The following is a 23333-nucleotide window of genomic DNA, read 5'->3' as shown; positions in this document are numbered from 1 at the left end:
GAACTCATCAATTACACTCAGATCCCAGCACATTTTCCAAAGCTCTTCTTGTTTTTCAAGCCCCATATTCCCAGAACAAGCAAAATTGTGTTTTTTGTTGGGCTGTAGGAAAAGTCAGAGCTGCAAGTGGAAATCTTTAGCCGTTGAGGATGAGTAAAGGCTGGTGGAGTCCGGTTGTCCTAATATGCAGCTGTGTGGAGGGCTTCCCAGCTCCTGCTCTGCTCCAAGCTTGCAGCTGCCCCCCTCTCCCAGAGCCCTGGTCTTAGGAAGCTGCTCTAGACAAGCAGATTCCCGCTTAGAGTTCCCCAGTATTCCCCTTTCTGTTTTCTTTTTTCTGTCTTTAAATGTTTCCCTTTCACGATCACCCTCTGAACCGACACACACATTCACTGGCCTCAGGGGGAAGGAGCAGAGTATGAAGCCAAAAATAATTAAACGGTAGTGAGAGGTCATGTTTGCCCAGTCTTTTACCATTTCTCCGCTTCCACAGGTGCATCCATGACGCAGATGACAAAAAATTAAGCTGAAGTTGGTTTCCCGGTGAGATGAAATGGAAAGGAAAAACATGATAGAAAGAAACATTGCCTAAGAGGCAGCCACGGGCTTTAACAGGTGTTCAGATTCTTGTGGAATGAAGAGTGTGAGTGAAGCGACTGGGGGATAATCCGTTTCATCATCATCATCGTCGTCATCATTGCCTCTTCTAGTTTCTGATGATTGCCAGCATTCCACAAGGCCACACCTTTAAGGTCAGCATCCGCAAATCTTTCGCTCCTCCATCCTCCATCCTCGCACTGCCTTCTTTTTGATGGGTGTGTGCCTGTCTCAGTCTTCCCTGTTTCCTCTTTTTTTTTTTTTTTTTTGTGTCTTTTTGTCATTTCTTGGGCCGATCCCTCGGTATATGGAGTTCCCAGGCTAGGGGTCGAATCAGAGCTGTAGCTGCCGGCCTATGCCAGAGCCACAGCAACACAGGATCCAAGCCACGTCTGTGATCTACACCACAGCTCACAGCAACGCCGGATCGTTAACCCACTGAGCAAGGGCAGGGATTGAACCTGCAACCTCATGGTTCCTAGTCAGATTCGTTAACCACTGCGCCACGATGGGAACTCCCCTGTTTCCTCTTATAAGAACACAGGTGATTGTATTTAGGTCCTACTGGATAATCCAGTAATCTGGGATAATCTCCCCATCTCAAAATCTTTTTTCCTTTTCTTTTTTTTTTTCTTGGCTGTGCTCAGGGCATGCAGAAGTTCCCACCCCAGGGATTGAACCTGCACCACAGCAGTGACCTGAGCCACAGCAGTGACAATGTTGGATCCTTTAACCGCTAGGCCACCAGGGAACTCCTTCAACAATTTTTACTTAATCCCATCTGCAAAGTCTCTATTTCCAACTGAGCTAACATTTATAGATTCCAGAGATGAGAACCTGATGTCTTTGGGGGCCATTATTCCGCCTATTACAAAGTCTTTTGCCCATTTTCAGTCTGGATTGTTTGTTTTCTCTACTGAATTTTGGAAATTCTTTATGTAATAGTCTAGATACAAATCCTTTGCAAACATGTGGTTCACAAATATTTTCTCCCACTCTGTATCTTCTTCTTTTTTTTTTTTTTTAGCCTTTCTCACAGGCTCTTTTGCAGAACTAGTTTCTCATTGAGATGAGATTCACTTTTTCACTTTTTCTTTTTGTTTGCTTTTAGTGTGGAGTCTACAAACTCGTCACCTAGCCCTTTGTTCTAAAGACTTTCTCCAAGTATCACCATCACCAGTGCACTTCTAAGTTTTTTTGTTTTTTGTTTTTTGTTTTTGTCTTTTTGCCTTTTCTAGGGCTGCTCCTGCGGCACATGGAGGTTCCCAGGCTAGGGGTCTAATCGGAGCTATAGCCGTCGGCCTATGCCAGAGACACAGCAACATGGGATCTGAGCCATGACGGGAACTCCATTTCTAAGTTCTTGATAGTTTTTATGTTTTACGCTTTTTTCTTGTGTTTTAGTGTTATGTCTTACATTATACTGTTTTATAGTTCTGTGTTTTTCCTATGAGTTTTATAGTTTTTTGTTTGTTTTGTCTTTTTAGGGCTGCACCTGTGGCATATGGAGGTCCCAGGCTAGGGATAGAATTGGACTACGCCACAGCCACAGCAACACAGGATCTGAGCTGCGTCTGTGACCTCCACCACAGCTCACGGCAATGCCGGATTCTTAACCCACTGGGCAAGGCCAGGGATCGAACCTTCGTCCTCGTGGATACTAGTCGGGTTCGTTACTGCTGAGCCACAACAGAAACTCTGAGTTTTATAGTTTTTTTTTGTATTTTACATTTGAGTTCATGTTTTCCAAGTTGTTTGACACAATGAACTTTATGTACAGTTATGAAGATTTCGAGGCTACTATGGTAGATTGTATTATGTTTGTGTTATTCACCCTTCTTCTTCCCTTCATGAGGATTAAATACCTGTGCCCACTGCTAGCAGAAAACAGATGGGGAACATCGTGTTCAAGGTTATCCCCCATAGCTGTGACCCAGGGGCCGAGAGACCACCACTGCCACGACAGATGTCTTCCAACACTCACACAGTGAGTGACGAGGCACTAGATACAACATAGCTACCAAACCCCCAAAACTCAGCTTCTCAGGGGCGCACAGGTGAAAGGGCAGGAAAGGGGTTCCACCTCACTTCCACCTTCCAAATTGCACTGAGTACATCTCATTGGCAATTTCAAATTTACAACCAGAGCCCCTCCCTCTGTCCACTGTACAGGCTGCCAAACCTCCCAGGATCATACTCCATATTACACTTTCTTCTCCTTCCTTTACTTTTTTTTTTAAAAAAGCTCCTTTATTGTAAAATGTAACAAAAATACAGAAAGCACTCAAAGTGAAGCATTCAGCTCACTGATTTATCAGAACAAACCCTCATGTAGCATCACTCAGGCCGAGAGCTGGACTGTCAGCACTCCAGGAGCCTTTCCTCTTCTCTTCCCAATCACTTTTCACCCCCTTCCTCCTAAGTGACAATAAACATGATTTTTATGGTCAGCACTTTGGTGGTTTAAAAGGAAATTTTTTTTTTTTTGGCCAGATAAACATGCACTGGTAAATTGTATGGTTTCATTTTGCCTGTTTTCAAGCATTCTATAAATGGAATTGATTATGCAGCATTGTAATTCTGTGTCTAGCTTCTTTGCTCAGGACTGTGAAGTTAATCCCCCATTGGTGCAGACAATGATGTTGGTATATGGTATTCCACTGGAGAAATTACCACCATTTTAGTTAGTCTTTCTACTGCTGATGGGCAGTTGAGTGGTCTCCCAGTTTGGCTATTACAGATAATGCTGCTATAAACAATTATGTATGTGTCTTTTGGTGCACATATGTGCATCAGTTGTATATATAATATATCTAGGTGGGGATAATGTTGTTTTGAGTTAATTTTTTAATAAGATAAGATTTAGGTAAAGATTCTTCCTTTTTCCTTTTCTTTTCTTTTTTTTTTTTTTTTTTTGCCTGGGATTTTATCCAGCATATTTTTTTTAATGTTCCAGCCAGAGTGATCCTCCTAAACTAAAAGTCAGACCATGTCATTCTCCTGTTTAAACTCTTCAGGGGCTCCTTCTTGCACTAAGAGGACACCTACCTCTCCAGCTTCATCCTGGGCCACTTTTGTCTACCTCTTTGTATATCCACCCCCTGTACTCTCTTCTCAGTCCCTGAAACACTCCAGTGCCTTTGCACTTGCCTTTCCTTCTGCTTGGAAGGTTCTTCCCCTGGCTCCTCTTGAGATTGGCTCCTTCTGATCCCCGAGGTCTCAGCTTAAATTTAGCTCTCGGGAGTTCCCACTGTGGCAAATGGGATCAATGGTGTCTCTGCAGTAGCAGGGAGACAGGTTTGATCCCCACTGCAGTGGGTTAAGGATCCAGCATTGCCACAGCTGTGACATAGGTCGCAGCTCCAGCTTGAATTTGGCCCCTTGGTCAAGGAGTTCCATATGCCACGGGGTGACCGGAAAAAAAAAAATCAGTTCTAAGATAAAGCTTCTCTGACTATCCTGTGAGAGTATAACCCTCTACACACCCGTGATTCTCTATCACAGCAGGTTGCATATGCCCACCACAGTCTTGATCATTACTTGCAAGAGCTTTAATTACTCTTTTTTTTTTTTTTAGTGATTCAGTATTTTAATAAATCACAAAGTGGTCAACATGACACAGTGATAACATGACAAGTCTAGTTACCAATCATGATCATACAAAGTTATTACAATATTAACTTTTTTCCTTATGCTGTGTATGAAATACCATGACTTAATCATTTTTATCTAAAAGTTTGTATATCTTAAGCCCCTCTCCCTATTTCACCCATATCCCCTATCTTCACCCCTCTGGCCACCACCAATTCTTACAGTCCCTAGAGGTAACTCTTTGGACTCAAAGCCAGATGTAAAGGGGGCTTATCTTCCTGGTGCTTGTCCCCAGGGCTGGGGTGCGCGATGTGGGGCATGAAATCATCACTTTTTAGGTAGGACCTCTATGTTTATCACGTACTCTCTGGATTGTGGGTCCCTGTGCCAGGGGTATGGGTCCTAATCAGGTCTTGTCTCTGCCCCTTCTACCCATTCTTGATGTGTGTGTTCATGTTTTGTTGTTGTTTTTGTTGTTGTTGTTGTTTTTCCCTTTATATCCTTAGTGGTAGAAGACCTGTTTGGCTAGTCTTCAGGTTGTTGTCAAAAAGAGTTTAATTACTCATGTATTATCTACCCTCTCTGGAAGACAGGAAGTTCTATGAAGAAGAGGGCCTAGTGATTGATCTTGCCCAATATTGGTTCTCCGATGTGCCTGGCATCCAGTAGTTGCATCAAAAATATTGTTAAATCTTGTCACTGGGCTAGAGTTTGTGATGATATGTCTAGTTTTGTTCCAGTATTAGAAGAGTTTACTGAAAGCTAGGGCTGTATAGAAATCAATAGGCTGTGTGGCATGTCTAAAGTCCTCTCCCTGCAATTGGATGGCACAGAGGCATTTCCACATCTTAAAAAATCTGACAAAGTAATTTCTGTGCTTATTCTCAAATATGAGACCTGGTGCTGAAAGTGATGGGGGAGGAGAAGCAAGGTGTTTCCATTGCAAATGAGTACAGACTTTAGACCAGCCACTGAATATGGAGGGTTTGGAGAGTCATATATTTTTAGGAGTCAAAAGAGAAGTTCTTAACCATAGCCAAGACATGGAAACAACCTAAATGTTCATCAACAGATAAATGGATCAAGAAGATGTGACATGGATACACAGTGGAATACTACTCAGCCATGAAAACAAAATAATGTCATTTGCAGCAACATGGATGAAACTAGAAATTTTCATACTAAGTGAAGCAAGTCAGAAAGAGAAAGACAAATACTATATGATATCACTTATATGTGTAATCTAAAATATGGCACAAATTAACCTATCTACAAAACAGAAACAGACTCACAGACATGGAGAGCAGACTTATTGCCAAGGGGTAGGGGTAGGGTGTGGGATGGACTGAGATTTTGGGGTTAGTGAATGCAAACTATTACATTTAGAATAGAAAAGCAATGAGATCCTGCTATACAGCACAGGGTACTGTATCCAATCATTTGTCATAGAACATGATAGAAGATAATATGAGAAAAAAAAGTATATATGCATAACTGGATCACTTTGCTGGGGCAGCAGGAATTGACAACATTGTAAATCAACTATAATAAACAATTTTAAAAATAAAACTTCAGAGAATGATTAGAAAAACAGAGAGAACACTGTAAACCAGCTATAATGGAAAAAACAAAAATCATTATAAAAAAAAAACGGAGAAGCTGTTGGGAGAATGGGTGAAAATGAGAATGAGAAGATAGATGGGAGCAAATACTCCTCGTTGCCTTCAGATTCTTTTCCTCCCCTTCCCCTGTGCTGGAGTTAACCACTTCAACAGCTGATCAGTGTCTTAACTTGGGCTGCTATAGTAAAATATCATAGACCAGGTAGCTTAAACAGCAGACATTCATTTCTCACAGTTCTGGAGGCTATTGGTCTGATGTCAGGGTGCTGACATGGTTGGGTTCTGGTGAGGGCTCTCTTCCTGGCTCACGGATCTCACCTTCTTTCAGGTCTTCATGCAGCAGAGAGAGAGCTCTCTGGTGTCTCTTTTTTTGTCTTTTTTAGGGCCACACCACAGCAACTCGGGATCCGAATGGCATCTGCAACCTATACCACAGCTCACGGCAATGAGTGAGCTGAGTGAGGCCAGAGATTGAACCCGAATCCTCATGGATACTAGTCGGTCAGGTTTGTTACCACTGAGCCACGATGGGAACTCCTGGTGTCACTTTTTATAAAAAACATAAATCCCACTGGACCAGGGCTCCACCCTCATGATCTCACCTAAACTTAATTATCTTCCCAAAGGCCCACCTCTATATACCATCACAGTGCTCAGTGTGTGTGTGTGTTAAGGCTTCAGCATATGAGTTTAAAGGGATACAGACATTCAGTCCATAATAGTCAGCAACATTGATTCAATGACATTTACGTTACCAGCTCCGACCAGCTCCCCAAACTGGGATATTCTCTGTCACTGAAGGACAGATGGATTCTATATGCAACAATGTTTATCTATCTTGTCATTCCCTCATGTATTCACCAAATATTTCTGAGCACTCACCTAGGCATGTAGGGCAGGGGTTCAGAACTGACACTTTAGTGGGGGAAGGACAGGAGGAGAGAGAAAGTTCCAATGCACTGGGGTGTATGCTGGGACAGGGAGAATTGAAAGGCATTCTGGGACCTTGGAGGAGGAATAACTAGACTGGGGAGGGAGTTCCCATCGTGGCTTGGTGGTTAACGAACCCACCTAGTATCCATGAGGATGCCTTGTTCAGTGGGTTAGGGATTCGGTGTTGCTGTGAGCTGTGGTGTATCTTGCAGATGCGGCTTAGATCTGGCATTGCTGTGGCTGTGGCATGGGCCGGCAGCTACAGTTCCAATTGGACTCCTAGCCTGGGAACCTCCACATGCCTTGGGTGCGGCTTAAAAAAAAAAAAAAAAAAAAACCCAAACAAACAAACAAAAAAACCCCATAGGAGTTCCCATCATGGCTCAGTGGTTACTGAATCTGACTAGGAACCATGAGGTTGCAGGTTCGATCCTGGCCTCTATCAGTGGGTTAAGGATCCGGCGTTGCCGTGAGCTGTGGTGTAGGTTGCAGACTTGGCTCAGATCCCGTGTTCCTGTGGCTGTGGCATAGGCTGGCAGCTACAGCTCCAATTAGACTCCTAGTCTGGGAATTTCCATATGCTGCAGGTTTGGCCCTAGAAAAGACAAAAAGACAACAAACCAACGAACCAACCAAAAACCCCCATAGATTGGGGGCATTAGAGAGTGTCCTGGGCCAGGCAGCATCTGAGCTGAGTGCTGGAGGATAAGGAGATACAGATCCAGTCAAGAAGGGAAGAAGGGCTCTCCTGGCAAGAGAAATTCATGTGCATTTGCTGGAGACATGAGAAAACATGCATTTTCTGGGAACTAACTTAACTCAGTGTAGTTGGAAATCAGAATTGGAGTTGGAGGAATCCAAATTAGAGACATTCAGGGTCAGGTGCTAAGGGGAGTTGTTTTTCACTCTGAAGTTAATGAGGAACCTTGAAGCATTTCAAGCAGGAGAGTGACATGGCCTGATTTACATTTCAGGAAGATTAACTAAGCAGCCATGTGGAAATCACCTGGAAGAAAGGACTGACCAGAGGGAGGCAGGGGTCAAATAGGAGGCTGTTGGAGTCCTCAAGAGAGAGAAGTGAGAGTTTATAGTCCAAGGCGTAGGAAGGTGGGGTGGGGAGGGAGAAAGGGATTTAAGAGATGCATGAGAAAGAGTTGTCAGAATGTGGATGGGTCAGTGGAAGGGAAGCTCAGGTGGCGGGGATGGATGGAGGTGCCATTCACTAAAACTGGGACCTAGAGAGGAGTACTGCCGCATTGGGGGGGGGGGGTACTCAGGCAGCCTCAGCTGTGGACCCAGTGTCTTCAGGATGCCTGAACAGCACCCCAGGACCTGTGGACTGGTGGGGTCTAGAGATGTAATAAGCTGAAATCTTGAAATTTTCATTTTTTCCTTCCTTTCTGCCCTAAACATTCCATTCTTCTAGCCAATCAGCAGCATCCATATGGCCTCAAAGAGAACTGCAATGTAATATTAGTAGAAAAGAGGGGGGAAAAAAACCAATACCCATTTTTCCCCCTTTAAAACTAGCCTCAAAAGGGAAGGCCCTGCGTGGAGCAGAAGTTGGAATTTATGCCATAAATAGGTGACGAGGCAGATGTTTCCTTGGGCACGACCAGCCAAGAGTCAAATGCAGAGTTTGGGTTCTTTTGCCTGAGCCAAGAAATCTAGGTTATTTATATACTGGGAGAAATAACCAACTCAGGTTGGAAGATGTTTCCCCTGACAGTGGACTGGTGTGCAAGATTTTGAGATTAATGATTACATTTTACAGGCAATAACGTTAAGCTTGCGAAGTTCAGATGTTTCTTCGGATAATCTCTAGAGGTACTTCTATGGTTACAAGATGGCGAACAGGATGGTTGTAACTCTCTACCCAAGGGCTTTCATTCCTGTGAATATTTTCTACCTCATCTTACACCTGTGTCAATATCCTCCTCTCCCAGGAGTTTCTTTTGCACAAGCAGTGGTTAATTAAGAAACTCTAAGCCTCTGGCTTTAGGCAGGACTTTATTAGCTGTGAAAATAGAAAACAGAGGACTTGTAAAAAAAAAAAATTAGGGTTTAATAAAAAGTATAGAAGATTATAGGCATATTTTTAAAGGTGATGAGGTCTATCTTATGCCTCCACCAAAAAATTAGAATGAGAGCGAGGGAAGGTACAATGAGATCATCTCTGCTTAGGACAGCATGACCAAAAACGGGAAGGCCCTGGGGGTGGAGGGGAGTATGTGTGTCCGTGTGCGTATGTAAAATAAAAGAGACTTTGAACATATTTGTTAAAAAGGAAGTCCAACTTTAACATGAGTTCAGTTTCTAGCTCTACCATTTGTTAGCTCTGTGACTTTAGGCAAATTACTTAACCTCTCTGTGCCATAGTTTCCTCATTTGAAAAAAATGTCCTTTACAACCGCAGTAACCTACATCATAGTGTATGTTGCATCGAGTTGTGTATGTGTTTCTTCCTTAGGGCACTTTTCCACCTTTTCCCCATTCCCCCCACCACATGGATTTTTAAGCTCTTCCTGAGTAGGAGGGGATTCTGTGACTTAATCATCTTTGTGTCTCTTGTAGTGTTGCCAGAACTTGGCCTTTGTCCACCAGTGCTGAATAGAAACATGGAGACTGAGTTTTGGCTGAAGGAGAAAAAAAATAGCTTTTGTTGTTTTGCTAGGCAAAAGAGGCCACAGCAGGCAAATGTCTTAAAGACTGTACCCTCCTTTGGGGAAGAACTGCAGGGAGTTTTATATTCTAAAAGAAGAAAAACAGGGCGTTCCCTTTGTGGCTCAGCGGTAGCAGATGCAACTAATATCCATGAGGATGTGGGTTCGATCCCTGGCCTTGCTCCGTGGGTTAAAGGATCGGTGTTGCCCTGGGGCTGTGATGTAGGCAGACAGCTCAGCTCCAATTTGACCCCTAGGCTGGGAACTTCCATATGCTGTGGGTGCAGCCCTAAAAAGGAAATAAAATAAGTAAATAAAATTTAAAAAGTAAAAGGAGAAAAAGAGGGTTTCAGATAAGAATCAGTATTGGAGCAGACATGAATTTTTTCTTTGGGGGACTCATCGAAGCTGGCTTCAGGAGATCTCAGAGTCATCCTGGAGGTGATCTTCTGGGTTATTGCCTATGATAACCATACTTGCAAAAAGGGCATACTGATCAGAGGTTAGAACAAACTAGGAAAGTTTCTGAAAAACATCATGTGCTAATTGTCTTTAACCCACAGGCAATTGTGTCAAGGCGCCTAATCTTTAACTTACAGGTGATTGTGTTTGGGGTGCACTCAAACGAGGGAGAAGCATAAGGAAGGGCTCCAAGCTGTTCAATATTAAAGTATTCATTTCTATAAGTATAAGGAATATAACTTTTCTTTGAGGTGTGTAAGATGCCTACATCATTGTGTTTATACCCTGTTGGGTGGGGTTGGAAACCACAATCCTGCCTCAAGGCTGTAGGATTGCTGCTTGATTGTTCCTCCCTTGTCTCTGCATCCCCTCCCTTCCCCAATCAACAAGTGTCTGAACCTGCCCCTCTTGGAACTCCGGGAGGGTTGTAGAGACTAAATGAGGCCCATTTTCTAAAAAAACTAAGAAATGGGGGGTACAGAATAACTTTTGTGCCCAGGGTCCTGCTCAGTTCCAGAAGTGACTACTATAGCCTCTGCAGTGGGCATTCAATATACACTTGGCACATATTATGTGCTCTATAAACATTTGTTGAATAAGTGAAGGAATGTTGAACTGAATGTGGTGATTCTAAGAATTAGCAAGATTTCTGAATATCTGTTTTTCTTCTCAGAGAAAAATGATTACACTAGACAAATGCATTTTTAGCTGTAGTGTTTCAAGACCAAATAAATCTGTAATAAAAATGTTTGTAATAATCATTACACATCCTGGGCACGGTGTTTGTAATTGGGGAACTTTCTCAGCTTTAAATATAGCTTCCTCCCCCCCGCCCCCGCCCCTGCTGTACAGCATGAGGATCAAGTTACTCTTACATGTATACATTTTTCCCCTACCCTTCGTTCTGTTGCAATATGAGTATCTAGACATAGTTCTCAATGCTACTCAGCAGGATCTCCTTGTAAATCTATTCTAAGTCGTATCTGATAACCCCAAGCTCCCAATCCCTCCCTCTCCCTCCCTCTCTCTCCCTCCCTCTCCCGTCGAGCAGCCACAAGTCTATTCTCCAAGTCCATGATTTTCCTTTTAACTAGAGTTGCCCGTCCGAAGGGCTGACAGTGGCTGTAAAAATCAGTTTGTCTTTTCGCTGCACTTCTCTTCCTTTTTTTGGCTTCAGCGCCTCCCTGTTGGGCGGTAAGACCAGATCAATAAGCAACGCAGAAAGAAGCAGAAGAGCAGGAACGGCGAATGCGGTTTGGTGTGTCCTTCGCGCCACGCCGTAGTTCGCGGGAGTAGGGGCAGCGCGCGCACTTTTGAAAGCCCGAGTTTCCCATCGCATTGACAGTTGCCCAGTGTGTTGGCGGTGGATAGGAGGTAGAGTCGATTGCGTTTGTTGTTTGGGGCCACTCGGGACCACTTTTCAAGACAATTTTGGCCTGAACTTCTTGTCGCCCCCCGCGCACGGCTCGGGTAAGGGGAGCTTTTGCGGGTCCTGCTCACGCGTGGCCCGGCCGGGGGGTCGCCACCAGCCGGGGCCTCTTGTTTTTGCTTTCGGCTACAGCTCCGGGCTTAAAAGGAAGGTGGAAGGCGTTGGAATATGGCATTGAGTTGGGAATGATCTTAGGAATCATCTTTGCCACGGGGTAGGATGGGGGTTTCAAGAAAGAAATTGTCCTTTTCTCGAAACGAAGCTTGACAGTCTGTACTTCTTATGAAAGTTCCCTAGGAGAAGAGGGCGGTTAGACAGATGTGGGAAGCCCTGATCTAACAAGCCGCCATTATTTTACAAATGGGTACTGTGAGGCCTAGAGGAGGTGGGAGAAGGATTTTAACAGCGGGCATAAGCTCCTGGGTCCTAGGGTGAACAGTGGTGCCTCCACCTCCTCCGGGATTCCCACTGAGGGTGTGAGGTGTAAAGGGCCTTAGAAACAATCTGATCAGAACTTTCCTGTTCTTTTTCATTCTACTTCCTCCTTCTGTTTTGCTTCTCTTTTCTCAGTTATCTTTACTTTTTCTCCCATTCTCCCACCTCCTTTCTGCTGCCTAGCTACACTTTAGCTTTGCCAGTGGTATCTATGCATTTTTTTTTAGTCCTATGGTGACTTAGGGTCCAGCAGAAATGGACATCTGATCCAGTAGATCTGTTGATTAGCTTACTGAGCCCTGTTCACTTTTTAATACTGCTTCTTAAATAGTCCATGACTCTCCCCCCCACCCCACTTTTTAGGGCTGCACCTGGGGCATGTGGAAGTTCCCTGGCTAAGGGTCGAATTAGGGCTGCAGCTGCAGGCCTACACCACAGCCGCAGCCATGGCAACACTGGATCTGAGCCACGCCTGCCACCTATGCTGCAGCTAGGGGCAGTGCTAGATCCTTAACTCACTGAGTGAGGCCAGGAATCGAACACTCATCTTCACAGAGATGACATTGGGTCCTTAACCTGATGAGCTACATTGGGAACTCCAACAGTACATGACTTTAAAAAAATATTCTAAGTATTTGGCAAACTGAAAATTTGCCAATAGTCATATCACCCTCATTTCTAATGAATCTTCGTGTAAGATAGTCATGATTTTGTGCTTCCTAAGAAACTTGTGACTTAGATTAGTATGGAAATTTAGAAGTTAAGATATAGGATTTGGGAGTTCCCGTCGTGGCTCAGCAGAAATGAATCTAACTAGTTAGTATCCATAAGGATGCAGGTTCGATCCTGGCCTTGCTCAGTGGGTTAAGGATCTGGCATTGCCGAGAACTGTGGTATAGGTCACAGATGCGGCTGGGATCCTGAGTTGCTGTGGCTGTGATGTAGGCCCGTGGCTACAGTTCCGATTGGACCCCTAGTCTGGGAACCTCCATACGCCATGGGCGGGGCCATAAAAATACACACAAAAAAAGATATAGAATGAGTATACAGTATATACAGAATCTGAGACAGTTTGGGCTAGTGGCTAGAAACCATCTATCAGTAGACTAAAGTAGTATGTAGTCCTGTGCGGAAAATGTTGCCTCAGACAACTGTGAAATGGATACGATATAGTGTATTTAGGTGCAAGCAGCTTGGAATGGTGGGTAGGACTGAGTCCTAGGATGTAATGAAATGTTAAGAGGCTTCTGTTTAAGCTTACACTTTTTTTAATGAGAGATTTTTTAAAACTCTTGCTGCTTCTGAATACTGTTACCAACTAGGGTCCATGGACTCTAATCAATAGAAATTGATGAGGCCAGATGAGGATTTCAGGTAGAGCTTTATTGGGACTACTGCTGCAGCATGAGGGAGTGCAAACAAGTAACAGGTTCCCATGCTCAGGAGGGTGGGGGCAGGTTGGTGGCTTGGATGGTCTGTCCACCCCCTTGGTGATGCTGTGTGCAGGGATCATGCGCAGTACCCTGCTTTTGGTCCCAGCACTTCTGAAGTGGCAGTTGGTTTGTGGCCTTTTTGTAGCTTATTGATGGTAATTGCCCCCAGGTGCAAGTGCAAGCACTTCAGTAAAAGGTTCCAGGTCCCCGCCTATCTCAAGACCAAATCCTCCTTATGCTGAGCAGGGAAGAGCAATGAAACATATAAAGCAATAAGGTTTCCAGATACCATACTTGTTGGGTTTATTTGCATCCTGCTTTTCTGACCCCTTCTCAGGCTACTTTGTTTTCCATTTCTCGAGTTGAGATTGCTCAGAATTCTGTTTTCTATCTTCATGTACTTCCTAGGTGATATTATCCAGTCTCTTGGTTTTAATACCATCTACATGCTGATAGCTCACAAATACATATCTTCAGCTAGGTTTCCAGACCTATATCCAGCTACCTATTTCACATTTCTACTTGGATGTCTAAAGAAGCATTCAAAATTGAGTTCTTGGCTGCAGCGCCAGTTTGATCCCTGGCCCAGGAACTTTCACATGCTGCAGCTGTGACTGAAAAACAAAAGAAAACGAAACAAAACAAAACAAATAACTTGTTCCTTCCTGAGGATGGAACATGTCACTTGATTAAATTAGTATATCTTTGGCAAGTGCACGAAAGGGGATTGTTGATATTCTAAATTCAGGCAAATCTGAAAACTGGCGATTGTAGCTATATTAGCTATACTTTTAAAAAATGAATAGGCATTAGCTATGTTTAAAGAAAATTAGTAAGCCTTTGAATAATAAACCATTAAATCTGGGCCTTTGAACTGATTTTTTTCTTTCTTAGCACAGAGTTTTTAGAGATACTATTTATTGGAATTCCTGTTGTGGCTCAGTGGTAAGGAAGGGAACCTGACAAGTATCCATGAGGATGTGGATTTGATTTCTGGATCTTCTCGGGTGGGTTAAGTATCCAGCATTGCCATGAGCTGTGTGTGGCATCGGTGGCAGATGCGGCCTGGATTCTGCGTTGCTGTGGTGTAGGCCGGCAGCTGCAGCTCCAATTCCACCCTTAGCCAGAGAATTATATGCTGCAAGTGTGGCCCTAAAAAACAAAGGTAAAACACAAAGATACTGTTTATTAAGGGATATTATGGGCTCTATACAACATTTAAGCAAATGTTCTCTGCCTTGCAGTTTTTTTTTTTTTTTTTTTGACAATCCAAATGAGGAACATTTTGCTTTACATTAAATTTAATATGAAACCTGAATTTTTTTTTTTTTTTTGGTCTTTTTGTCTTTTCTAGGGCCGCACCTGCAGCATATGGAAGTTCCCAGGCTAGGGGTCTAATTCGAGCTGTAGCCGCCGGCCTACACCACAGCAACACCAGATCCGAGCTGCATCTTCAACCTACACTGTAACTAGTGGCAATGCCGGATCCTTAACCCACTGAGCAAGGCCAGGGATTGAACCTGCAACCTCATGGCTCCTAGTTGGATTTGTTAACCACTGAGCCACGACGGGAACTCCTGAAACCTGACTTTTTTAAAAAAGAAAAAATTTTTTAAATAAAAGAGATTCTTTAAGAAATATGTTAGAGAAATAAAAAGCTGAGATTAACTTGTCTGTGTATGGAGTATGTATATTTTATTTTTAATTTAAAATAAGTTAAATAAATAGCTCATTGAGATATAATTCATATATCATAAAATTCACTCTTTGAAAGTGTCAGTGGTTCTTGGAATAGTCAGAGTTGAATATTTTAAACCACCACCTAATTTTAGAACATTTTCATCACCCCAAAAAGGCCAAACCTACTAGCAGTCCACATTTCTCCCCCCCTCAGCCCATAGCAACTCCTAATCTACTTTCTGTCTATAGATTCTGGACCTTTGATGTTAAAGCAATCATATATGTGGCCTCCTGTGTCTGGCGTCTTTCACTTAGCATAATGCTTTCAAGATTCTTTCATGTTGTAATGTGCATCAGTACTTTATTCCTTTTTATGACTGGATAATATTCCATTATATAGATAGGTACTCTACTGAATAATATCCTGTTGTGTATATATTTTATACCATATTTTGTTTATCCATTCATCATGTGATAACGATTTCTGTTTCCTCTTTTTTTTTTTTTTGTCTTTTTAAGGTCCACACCCACAGCATATGGAAGTTCCCAGGCTAGGGGTCAAAGGAGCTGTAGCTTCCAACCTACACCATAGCCACAGCAACACAGGATCCAAGCTGAGTCTGGAACCTACACCACAGCTCATGGCAATGCCAGATCCTTAACCCACTAAGTGAGGCCAGGGATTGAACCCACATCCTCAAGGATCCTAGTTGGGTTCATTACTGCTGAGTCACAACAGGAATTCCTTCTGTTACCTCTTTTTGGCTATTATGAATAATGCTGCTTGCATAGACAGTCTCTTTAAAGGATATAAAGCACCTGTAAATAACTACTGGGAAAGGTGGGAGGGTACTAGGTAATTTTTAACCAAGTGCGTATATTATTTTTTGATTAAAACAAGAAGTCCGCCATTATTGATAGCATGACCTTGGATATGTAATTGTACATCTCTGGGTTTTAGTTCTCTCATTGTAAATAAAATCGGACTGACTTGTGGTCTTTTTCAATTCTCAAGTTTTATGTAAATGAATGATACTATCAGGCATTTTTTTCTTTATAACTGCAGTGTAACTATCTGTTTTCATTGTAGGATCTTGAGTGATTATTACAATGGAAGAAAGCAGTAATTTCAAGACACCAAGCAAGTTATCTGAAAAAAAGAAACCTAGTAAGATAGATATAAAACCTTTCTTCATTGTTATTGCTGTCAGAAATGTTTTTGTATTATTGTGGTTTGATCCTTTAATTATTATCTATCATGTGCAAATGATTTTAGCCTAAATTGTCTTTATAATGTTGATCCTAAGAAATAAGACTCAGAGTTCCCAGGTGATGCAGTGGGTTAAGGATCCAGCCTTGCTGCTGTGGCACAGGTTTGATCCCTGGCCACAGGAACTTCCGCATGCCATGGGGATGGCCAAAAAAAAAAAAAGAAAAGAAATAAACCTTATTTTATAGGTCAGGCTTTAGTCATCTATGAGCTAATTTTATTGACATTCTCACAGATTTGTAGGTTCTCCCCTGGTGAAGAATCAGCTTAACTTGGACCACTAAGGAACTATTTCCCCTTTCCTCCTGTCATACATGCATTGCTCCTGTGAGGGAAAGATATTCCCAAGGCAATTCAGTGGACAAAGGGTAACCTTTGAACAAATAAAAACAATTGGATAGCCATATGTAAATCCACCCTTACCTTACATCATATTAAATAATGGCTAACATTATAAAATTTCTAGTAGATAACGTAGGAGAGAATCTTTTGTTCATTTTTAGTTATAGATTTTTGTATATTGACCCTGCCCTACAACCAGGCTAAACTCACTTATTCTATTAGCTTTTTTGTAGATTGCTTAGGATGTAGTACAAAGTTTGTAATGTCTATGAATAAAGACGGTTTTACTTTTTTACTTTTCCCAGTCTGTATTACTTTAGTTTTTTTTTTCTTTCTTTATGGCACTGGCTCCAATATATTTTTGAATAGAAGAGGTATGAGTGGATATACTTGCTTTGTTCCTAATGCAGTAGTATGTTAGATGTAGGTTTTTCACAGGTGCCCTTTATCAGGTTGAGAAATTTATCTTTTATCCCTGGTTATTGTCATGAATGGGTATTGAACTTTAAGTGCTTTTTCAGAATCTATTAAGATAAAGTTTTCTTTTTTTTAATCTGTTCATGTGATTATGTTAGTTTTCAAATATCAATCCAGCCTTCCTAGGGTGAGCTAATTTAGTCAGGGTATATTGTATATGATGTTTGATTCAATTTGCTTTTTTTTTTTTTTTTGGCTCTTTAGGGCCGCACTTGTGGCATATGGAGGTTCCCAGGCTAGGGGTTGAATCTGAATGCAGCACCCAGCCTACATCACAGCCATAGCAATGCAGGGTCCAAGCTGCATCTGCGACCTACACCACAGCTCAGGGCAATGCCAGATCCTTAACCCACTGAGTGAGGCCAAGGATCAAACCCGCAGCCTCATGGATCCTAGTTGGGTTTGTTAACCACTGAGCCATGAACGGAACTCCAATTTGCTAATATTTTCTATGTTCATGAGGTATTTTGACTGTAGTTGCCTTTTTTTTAAATGTCTGTCTAGTTTTTATATCAAGGTATTTTGTATTCATAAAGTAAGATAGAAAGCATTTCCTACTCTTTTCTTGAAGACAGTGTGTAGAATTGGTAGTATTTCTTCCTTAAGTGGTAGAATTTACCAGTAAAACCATGTGGACCTGGGCTTTTCTTAGTTGGGGAAGATTTTAAGTGTGAATTGACAGCTTGACTAGCCCTCCATCTATTATCTATTTCTTCTTGTGTAAACTTTGTTAGTATTTTTTCAAGGAATTTGTCTATTCTGAGTTGTTCAAGTTATTGGCATAAAGTTATTTGTGATATACTTTTATTACTCTTCTAATGTTAGTAGGATCTGTGGTGTTCTCTTTTTTCATTTCTGGTACTGGTATTTTATATTTTCTTTCTTCTTTGATCAGTCTGACTAGAAGTTTATCTGTCTTGGTGAATGTTTCATGCATATTCTAGCAGATATTTTCTTTTTCTTTTTTTTTTTTTTTTTTTTTTTTTTGGTCTTTTTTGCTATTTCTTGGGCCGCTCCTGCGGCATATGGAGGTTCCCAGGCTAGGGGTCCAATCAGAGCTACAGCTGCCGGCCTACACCACAGCCACAGCAACGCGGGATCCGAGCTGCATCTGCAACCTACACCACAGCTCACAGCAATGCCGGATCGTTAACCCACTGAGCAAGGGCAGGGACCGAACCCGCAACCTCATGGTTCCTAGTTGGATTCGTTAACCACTGCGCCACGACGGGAACTCCGTCTAGCAGATATTTTCTACTGTTGCTGGGTGCAGTGTTCCATACATGTCAATTAGGTCAAGCCAGTTGACTTGTTTTTGTTGTTTTGTTCAAGTTTTCTGTGTCCCTACTGATTTTCTATTTACTTATTCTATTACTGAGAGCAGAGTGCCTCCAACTACAGTTGTGAATTTGTCTTTTTTTTCAGTCCTGTCATTTGTTGCTTTATGTGTTTTGAAACTTGTTATTAGATACCAAATACATTTAGGAGGGTTATTGTTGTACTTTCTGCTCAAGGTTCACTTTCTGCTTTCCTCACCTTTGAGGGGTTCTGTCCATTGGGTGTGCAGATAAGTACTCAGCCAAACGCTCAAAGGGACACCTCTTTTCAGATCTCTGGAGCTTTTTTTCCCCACTTTTTTTGACTCCCTCTTTAGCACCCTACTCCACAAATTCTGGCTAGTTAAGTCTCCTTGACCTCTCTTTGTCTCCTCAATTTGACAAAACCTCTGGGCTGCATTTTTTGGAAACTGCCTTTAAGCAGTAAGTTAGGGCAATGATAGGGCTCACTTCATGTGTTTCTTTTCTCTCAGAGTTTACAGTCCTTTTCTGCTTATTGTGAAGTATCTGAAAACAATTATATTTTGTCAAAATTTCTAGTTGTTCATTGCAAGATGGCAATTCCAGGAGCAGTTAATTGTTCATGAGCAAAAGTAGGACTCCTCTATCTCATCTTTTTTAATGACTGTATAATACTCTGTAGTATAGACTATAATTATGACTCTAATGATGATTACTCAGGCCTTTTTGTGTCTTTGGCAGCCACAAAAGCTAATCCCAATATTCACATAAATGTGCATGTGTGTGAGTATGATGTCTTTGCGTGCATGCTGTACTGCAGGTGATGGCAGATTTTTTGTAAGTAGCAGATAGTAAATAGTTTAGGCTTTGTGACCCATGTAGGAACCCTATTGGTATATTCTTCTTTATGTGTTTTTCAATGATTTTTTTTCCTGAATTAGGCATTACTGTGATGGCTAGAAAATGATATTTATAATTTTTTTTTTTTTTTTGCATTTTTAGAGTCACACCCATGGCATCTGGAGGTTCCCAGGCATGGGTCGAATCAGAGCTATAGCTGCTGGCCACAGCCACAGCAACACCAGATCCAAGCCACATCTGTGATCTACACAGCTCACGGCAACGCCGGATCCTCAACCCACTGAGTGAGGCCAGGGATTAAACCTGCGTCCTCGTGGATGCTAGTCAGATTCACTTCTGCTGAGCCATGACGGGAACGCCTATAAATTTATTTTCATTGTCCTCAATATCTGCTGAACTCTGGATGCAAGCTCAGTCTGTAGGGCTGCAGTGCTTTGTATCTGGCTCCTGAGGTCTTGCTTACCATCACCAGAAGGCTCAGCTCCTGGAGATGCAGAAGGTATGTTTAGAAGGCTATGGTCTCAGGAAGAGTGAGAGAGATTTGGAATCCAGTCTGATCACACCAAGTACACTGAATTTGTCCCTCTGTTCCCCCTGTCCTGGCTCCAGAGAAATAAGACAGTCCCTAATGAGACTGGTGCCATTCTGTGTAGTTAGTTTCTACACCTTGAGCTCCCTCATCTCAGAGATCTTATCTCTGGTTTTGTCTTTGTTCTAAGGCCTCATCAGGTTCTCTTTTCTCCCATCCTGGACATGGAATCTAGATCTTCAATTTCAAAACCAAATTTGAACTCTTGATTCTAAAACCCTAATTTCTTTAGAATTTGCTCTTTGGAATCAGTCCCAGGATAAAGGTTGTCTGAAAATGCCTTGATGAGGGTGTGTAATTGAGAGGAGTGTAGCTGGCATGACACTGTGCTTGAATCTTCTCCTCAGGGTGATCTCGGTCTTGTTTTAAGGTTCTGATCTTTTCCGAAATCAGTTCCTAGCTCTTCGACTCCAAACCTGGATTCCAGACTCTTGAGTGTTATAAAAGGCAAGTCATTCGGTAATACAACATGGATAAGGTTTTGGTCGAAAGTGCTGATGAGGATTTTCAGTTGATTTTCTGTGAATTTGGTGCAGCTTGTGTCTACACTTTGCTGCCGCAGTGTTGTCTTGGGCTATGTTGAAAGACAGTCATGAAGTCTAAGGATTCAACCAGGAGACCTTCATGATCTATTTTTAACAACTCTTTTAAAATATAAAAACCAATTCTTAGCTTTGTGGGCCACACACAAGCAGGCTGTTTGCTGGTTCCTGCTTAGTGTTACTGTAAGATAAAGCTCCAAAAGTGAATTTGATCAAAGAGTATCCATTTAAAATTAGGATAGGAGTGTCAAAATGCTCTTCAAAAGACTTTGCCAGTTGATACTGTTAATATTAGGATGCATTTGTAGAGATTTTTTCAAACATTAATTTTATCTTTTATTTCTCTTTCTGACATTTAGCATTGTGTTTAACTCCATGTATAAACATTCCTGCCTCTCCGTTTATGCAGAAGCTTGGCTATGGTACTGGAGTAAATGTCTACCTTATGAAAAGGTGAGTGTAAGATTTCAGATTAAGGAGTTCCCGTGTAGCACAGTGGGTTAAGGATCTGGCATTGCTGCAGCTGTGACACAGATTCAATCCCTGGTCTCGCAACTTCCACGTGCTACAAGTGTGTCCAAAAAAAAAAAAAAGATTTCAGATTGATGTTTTTATGTGAAACCATAGTTCCACTGTACTTGGAGACAAAAAAGAATACGAAAATGCAAATATTATGGATTTGGGGTATGTTCATAGATTTGCCTGGTATACTTTTCTCCTAATGTCCTTCTGATGGATTATTAAAAGAGAAGTAATTTGCCTTACATTTTTTTCTTCACTTGTGTAAAAAGGGAAGAGGACCAAGGAAAGGGGTTTCTGTCTGATAGTAACACAGGATTCTCAGTAAGAAAACTTCAAAGAGGATAGTGTTGGGGGATCCGTGACTATTAATCCCTTCAGTCTGGAGAGTTGCCTTCTCAAGATATTCTCTTCTAAAGAAGTAAATGTTTTTATTTCTTACATCATCATTGTTAAGTACAAAGGGAAAGTATGCGATTTTACAGTAGAAAAATTGTATTAAAAGATAGTAGAGGAGTTCCCGTCGTGGCACAGTGGTTAACGAATCCGACTAGGAACCATGAGGTTGCGGGTTCGATCCCTGCCCTTGCTCAGTGGGTTAAGGATCCGGCGTTGCCGTGAGTTGTGGTGTAGGTTGCAGACTCGGCTCGGATCCTGCGTTGCTGTGGCTCTGGCGTAGGCTGGCAGCTACAGCTCCGATTAGACCCCTAGCCTGGGAACCTCCATATGCCATGCGAGAAGCCCAAGAAATCGCAAAAAAAAAAAAAAGACACCAAAAAAAAAATATATATATATATATATAGTAGAATAAGTGCTAATAGCTAATACTGTTAGTACTAAACATGACAACAAACACGTCTTTTTTTTTTTTTTTGCCTTTTAGGTCTGTGGCACCTGTGGCGTATGGAAGTTCTCAGGCTAGGGGTGGAATTGGAGCTGCAGCTGCCGGCCTCACCACAGCCACAGCAATGTGGGATCTGAGCCATGTCTGTGTGCTCACGGCAACGCTGGATCCTTTAATCCACTGAAGAAGGCCAGGGATCGAACCTGTGTCCTCATGATTACTAGTCACATTCGTTTCTGCTGAGCCATGATGGGAATTCCACAAACACATTTTTTAAAAAGTTGTTTCTTTTATTCATTACTCTCTACCTAGTTTCATGTTTACTAAGTGGCAAACAAGCCATTATGAATTGCTTAACATGCTCTTGGAATCAGCCTCACTAGTCCAACCCAGGGTACCGGAGCTTCTCTAGGTTTATATTGTTTCCAAATAGAAATACTTTAAAGAAAAGTCAATGAATGAAAAGCCATGGCTCAGAGGTTAACGAACCTGACTAGGATCCATGAGGGTGCGGGTTCAATGCCTGGCCTTGCTCATTTGGTTAAAGATCTGGTGTTGCTGTGAGCTGTGGTATAGGGCACAGACGAGGTTCGGATCCTGAGTTGTGGTGGCTGTGGGTACGCCAGCAGCCGTAGCTCCGATTTGCCCCTTAGCCTGGGAACCTCCATATACCTCAGGTGCAGTCTTAAAAAGCAAAACAAAACAAAACACCTGCATTGTAGTTTGTGTGTCATTAGTTTTGTGAAGGTCCATTTTTTAATATCTAAAACCCTTGTCTAAGCTATTTTGAAGGAAATAATTTCTCACACCTTCATGGTTAGTCTCATTTTTTTCTCTTTAAAAGAAATATTTTTAAACATGAAGTGTGTTAACAACGTTATACTGCATGTGATTTAATTTAAAAAAACTTCAAAGTGACTGATATTGAAAATAGTTCCTGCCTGACTGCCCCCAATTCTCATAATGTGGCCCAGTCAGTCTGGGATTTTTCTTTGCTAGTAGCATAGTGGTTTCCTTTGCTTCTCTGGAGAAGTGGATCCACTGTTTTTCTGTTTCTTATGTCTTAGTGTTTCTTAGTTTACACCTTTGGTAGCTCCCCATGAAAAGATGCACAGGAGGTTTTTTTAGCCACAGTGTGCAGTGGCTTGAGGTGGGATCTATTCCCAGACCAGGGATTGAACCCAGACCGCTAGACCACCATGGAGCTCCTGAGAATTTGCATTTCTTTTTTTCTTTCTGATCTTTTTGCCTTTTCTAGGGCTGCTCCTGTGGCATATGGAGGTTCCCCCGCTAGGGGTGTAATCGGAGCTGTAGCCGTCGGCCTATACCACAGCCACAGCAGTGCGGGATCCAAGCCGTGTCTGCAACCTACACCACAGCTGACAGCAATGCCAGATCCTTGACCCACTGAGCCAAGGCCAGGGATCAAACCCGCAACCTCATGTTCCTAGTCGCATTCGTTAACCACCGCACCATGACAGGAACTCCTTATGTGTCTGTTTTATGTTATCTGTTCTTCCCACTGTCCTGCAACCTTGTATGATCTTTTGTTTGTCATCAGTGTTCTGAATTTCACAACGGCATGCATGGGTGTGGGCCTCTTGGAATCTGAAAATTCCTATTCTTAAATAGTAACTTTGTTGATCATTTTCACTCCTGTTGTTTTGTTCTCTATCTTGGAACTCCTATTATTTGTGTGTTGAATTTATTGGACTGATCTTTGATCTACCTTTTTCTTTTTTTGTCTTG

The 23333-nt window shown here is 42.2% G+C and overlaps 1 protein-coding gene across 3 annotated transcripts in view; it reads left to right on the top strand.

Moving 5' to 3' along the window:
- PBK (PDZ binding kinase) overlaps positions 587–23333 on the top strand; it is a 33630-nt gene continuing 10883 nt past the window's right edge. Inside the window, exons 1-3 of one of the 3 annotated variants that reach the window (XM_021071781.1) lie at positions 587–749; positions 15933–16010; positions 20581–20674. In XM_021071781.1, the coding sequence (XP_020927440.1) occupies positions 15953–16010; positions 20581–20674 (152 nt within the window). In that variant the 5' untranslated portion in view covers positions 587–749; positions 15933–15952. 3 annotated transcript variants of the gene reach the window in all.

The sequence above is a fragment of the Sus scrofa genome, chromosome 14 (assembly GCF_000003025.6).
Source record: "Sus scrofa isolate TJ Tabasco breed Duroc chromosome 14, Sscrofa11.1, whole genome shotgun sequence".
NCBI lineage: Eukaryota > Metazoa > Chordata > Mammalia > Artiodactyla > Suidae > Sus > Sus scrofa.
The sequence above is the reverse complement of the archived record's forward strand: the minus strand, read 5'-3'. Positions and strand labels throughout refer to the sequence as shown.